Source organism: Octodon degus, unplaced genomic scaffold (genome assembly GCF_000260255.1).
Source record: "Octodon degus isolate 3935 unplaced genomic scaffold, OctDeg1.0 scaffold00045, whole genome shotgun sequence".
Lineage (NCBI taxonomy): Eukaryota > Metazoa > Chordata > Mammalia > Rodentia > Octodontidae > Octodon > Octodon degus.
In genome coordinates this window covers 10,262,496-10,266,786 of record NW_004524621.1, presented here as the reverse complement: position 1 = coordinate 10,266,786, position 4,291 = coordinate 10,262,496, and the positions used below count along the sequence as shown (strand labels likewise).

General features: G+C 40.0%; 1 protein-coding gene across 2 annotated transcripts in view; it reads left to right on the top strand.

Moving 5' to 3' along the window:
• The window catches only part of Clta (clathrin light chain A), a 21,449-nt gene that overhangs the window by 6,889 nt on the left and 10,269 nt on the right, over positions 1 to 4,291 (top strand). For both annotated transcript variants that reach the window (XM_004631848.2, XM_004631849.2), the window contains exons 2-3: positions 1,952 to 1,989; positions 3,003 to 3,120. In XM_004631848.2, the coding sequence (XP_004631905.1) occupies positions 1,952 to 1,989; positions 3,003 to 3,120 (156 nt within the window). The remainder of the gene's footprint in view (positions 1 to 1,951; positions 1,990 to 3,002; positions 3,121 to 4,291) is intronic.

The following is a 4,291-nucleotide window of genomic DNA, read 5'->3' as shown; positions in this document are numbered from 1 at the left end:
AGGTTGAAAACAGGAGAATTACTATGAGTCTGATCTACATACTGAGACCCTGTACACCCTGCAGACCCTGTCCTAAATACCGAAAAAAAAAAAAAAAAAAAAAATCACAGATTACAGAAGCCACCCCTTGACAGCCTGAGGCTTTGAGGGGGACAACTAGACACAAACCATAATAGAGGGGTCATTGCTAGGGACGGAACCTTGGGCCTCATACACTAGGGAGGCTCTGTAGTGAGCTACAGTCCACTCTTACCACCTGTGTTTTGGTTTTTTTTGTTTGTTTGTTTGTTTGGTGCTGGGGTATTAAACTCAGGACCTTGTACCTACCAGGTACAGAGCTGTATCCCCAACCTCACCACCACTTTTTTTTTTTAAGTTTATTTATATGTGTGTGTGTGTGTGTGTGTGTGGGTGTGGGTGTGGCCAGCTCAGCCCACCAGGCGGCGAGGCTGGCTGGCATGTGGTGCTGGGATTGAACCACAGTCCCTGTGCTTTGCTGAGCTTGTTCTAAGTAGGTGCTTTAGACCACTGAGCCATCTCTCCAGCCCCATTTTTCTTTTTTTTTTAAAAGCGTGTTTTGGTATCAAGAGCATGGTGGGGAAGTAATCTAGAAAATGTTTCAGTAGCCTCAAAGCCAAAGGAGGAACTGAGAAAAGTAAAAGAATAAATGAAATGTAGAATTGATGAGGTCTTAGGCAATTCAACTTGGGTTTACTTAATTGAGAATGAAGAAAGCCAGAGACGTGGCTTGATGGAATCTTTTCTCGGAGGGAAAGCCAAGGCTGAGAGTCCCCTTACGCAAACCTTTAGCAAACTGGTGTTTCCATTGGGCGCCTTATGAGGGCCTCATAATGGCTGCCTGTGCTTTTTAATTTCTGTTGTTACCCGGGCTCTTGCATCTTTCAGGTTCATTTCTTCTCCCTCATGCAATAAGACAGTCACTAAAATTTTTAAAAATCTAGAATAAGATACTATAGAGATCCTGCATAGTATTTAGGAAATTGGCAAAATCAGTAGACAGTAAAGTATCTTGATAGAGTTTTATATTGAGGCTTTCAAGAGGAATCCAGGTACCTCGTCCTGAGGCACACACATCTCTCTCCAGACCTTTCTTGGAAATCCTGATCTTGAAAAAAAATTTACTTAGTCCTTTGTGTTTTAAAATAGGTTTGTTCCGTGGGACCTTTGGATTAAATGGGTAAAGGATGTATAGATCTTATTAAAGAAAAACTATTTTTGAGGTAGACTTTCTCCTCTAGACTATTAGTAGCTAATGTGTCAGAAAGGATTGCACATCATGCTTTAAGTAGTTGTATGTTAGAGCCTTAAAAATATTGACTTAATTTGGCATGCTCACATCATGATTGCTTTGGGCTAAAGGCAGTGGTGCAGCCGTATGGCACGCATGCTGTAGCAGGCTGTTTGTTATCATTGAAAGCTCTAAAAGATTAGCTATCACTGGGCTAGAGGAATTAACAAAAATTCTCAACTATAGAGTCTTACATACCAAACTTGGGCCAGCGGTAGCATAGAATTCTAACCCCCAAGAAACACCTTGGCTTGAAAGTGAAGCTTGTGACTTTGCTTACTGTTGATGCTTCTGGGCTAGACTCTGCCCTGTGTTTTCCCAGGAAAACACTTGCTCCATATGACTGATCTGCTAGGCTTCCATTTGTCATCTCTCTAAGCCAAAAGACAGAATCTTAAAAGGTTTTGAACTGGGAGGTTAGGGACAGCTTGTTCACATTTTGATGAAGTTACAGTAGTTGTTGTTTGTATATAAGTGAATCTTGCTTTCATTCAATAAAAAAGTGGTTATGCCTAGTACTGATGCACAGGGCTAGCATTTAGTATCTCTCAATATATACAACGTACAGTAATTCCACCATGTAATCCTTTGACCCAGCATTTGTCAGCCCTGACTGACAGACTGAAATCTCTTATCTTGCAGATGCTGTTGATGGAGTGATGAATGGAGAATACTACCAGGTATAGAGTACATTATGTTTAATGATAATAGTTGAGAGCATTCCTTTCCTAGAGTTTCAGTTGACTGTGTCATAAAGAAAAGTCAGTCTTTTAACTTTCCTGTATATGTTAGTTGCTGGTATATTAACTATCAAAGTAGAAGGATTTAAAGAGGTGCCATCAGTAGCAAGGGAACCCTTAAGATGTTACTGAGCTGGCCCTAGTGTTAATCACATTTCTGCTTGAGAAATGACCCTTTGCAATGATGACAATAGCTTAAACACCATGCCTTGTACCATGTCAAACACTGTCATAAGTAAATTACCAAATAATTTTCTTTCCATCTTTGTTTATAATCTGGTGAGGGTAAGCTGATGATATTCCCTAGCTCAACAAAGGATATAAGGCTCCAAAGGTGAACATCAATCTGTTTATCAGGTCATCTATTGATTTCCAAATCTTACCTACTGTAAGGAGTCCATCCTCCCCCAATATTTGCCTGCCTTTTTATCTTATTCTCCCTGACTATAGCAATAATACATTTTCTCTCTCTGACTATAGTAATATATTTCTTTTGGACTCCTTAAAATTTTTGTGTACTGTAATTAGGTGGTATTAAATGACCTTTTTGCTAGGTGGTATAATAATACTTAGAATTCTTAGGTTCTAGACCTTGCTTTGCTGTATACTTATTTTGTTAACTTTGAAGATATCACATAATCTCTGTCAGATGAGGAAGCAAATCGCTGTCTTCTAATATATTTGTCACCTACTCACCCCCAGCCTTTCCACTTATATCCCACATGTTAACAGGTAAGATAGCAGCTGCTCTTCCTCCAGAGATTGTAAAATTCAGTGCAATAATGCTGAAAGTGCTCTTTTGGCACATGTGGTTGGATTGTTGCTGTTAAGGTTATCTTTTAATGTTTCACAACAGCCACCGGTGCTGTATGTAACCAGAGGTTCTGGTTTTTACAAAGCATGTTTCAAGAAGCTTGGGGCACTGATAAAGCGCAATTGTGTTTTGTGTTAAGGAGAGTAATGGTCCAACAGACAGTTATGCAGCTATTTCACAAGTGGATCGATTGCAGTCAGAACCTGAAAGTATCCGTAAATGGAGAGAAGAGCAAACCGAGCGTTTAGAAGCCCTTGGTAAGGAATCCCTTTCTATCTTTGAGTGTCTATTTTCAGTAGAATGGTTGACCTGAATTCTACCTTTATCCCTTTCTAGTTTGAATTAGAGTGTCTGTGTCAGGTTTGTGTGTGTGTATCCAGTGCTAGGGATAGATCCCTGGCCTCATGGATGGTAAGTAAGTACTCTACCACTTGGCTATACCCCCAGCTCCTTTTTTTTTCTTTTGAGTACTGGGGATTACTGAACTCAGGACCCTCATATTGCACTATAGTCTAGCCCTTTTTTTATTTTAAGAAACAGTCTTACTAAGTTTCCCAGGCCAGACTCAGATTGGTGATCTTCCTGTTTCATCTGCTGATGTTATATACCATCACCCCTGGCTGCATGGACTTTTTGTTGGCTGATCTGCTTTAAGATACATACTTCAGGCTGGGTGTGGTGGCCAAGGAGGCAAGAGGATCACTGCGAGTTCGAGGCCAACCTGGGCTACATAATGAGATCCTGTCTTAAAAAAGCTACATGCTTCATGTCTAAATATTTCATTGTACATCTAGAATCAGTGGCATTCTGTGTAACAGTAAAGTGAGCAGTATCATTCTTTCTTGATAACCACTGACCTAGTGAAAACATGATTCCTTTTCAGGTGGGGTAGCTGACACCCAGAAATAGGAAAGGACTTAACCCAGATGACATAAGCCAACTGATGCCACATCTTTTTGTTTTTAGTTTATGTAGCTTTCAAAACAAAGATAGCAGTACTATGTAGTAGTCTTTGATGATGGAAATACTCAATCTCTGCGATACCCAGTGTAATAGCCCCTGACCACATGTGACTCTCACATACTTCAAATGTGGTTAGTGTGACTGAGGAATTTAAAGTTTCTTCAACTTTGATAAATGTAAGTAGCCACAGGCTAGTAATTGCTATATTATATAGTGCAGCTTTAGGAAGATGAACATAGTCTTGAGGTGCTAGCAACTGTGGTCCTTGCTTATTGTCTGTGTATCTTGTGGTTAGGCTTAAAGATAGGACTTAGGTGTATACTGCTGGGGTATTTTTATTGTTACTGATCGGAGTAGTTTTCTTTTTTCCTAACGTTAGCAAAATTCGTCCTCTCCATAGAGTGTAGTTCCCTTTTGTGTTCTCTCTCTCTCTCTCTCTCTCTCTCTCTCTCTCTCTCTCTCTCT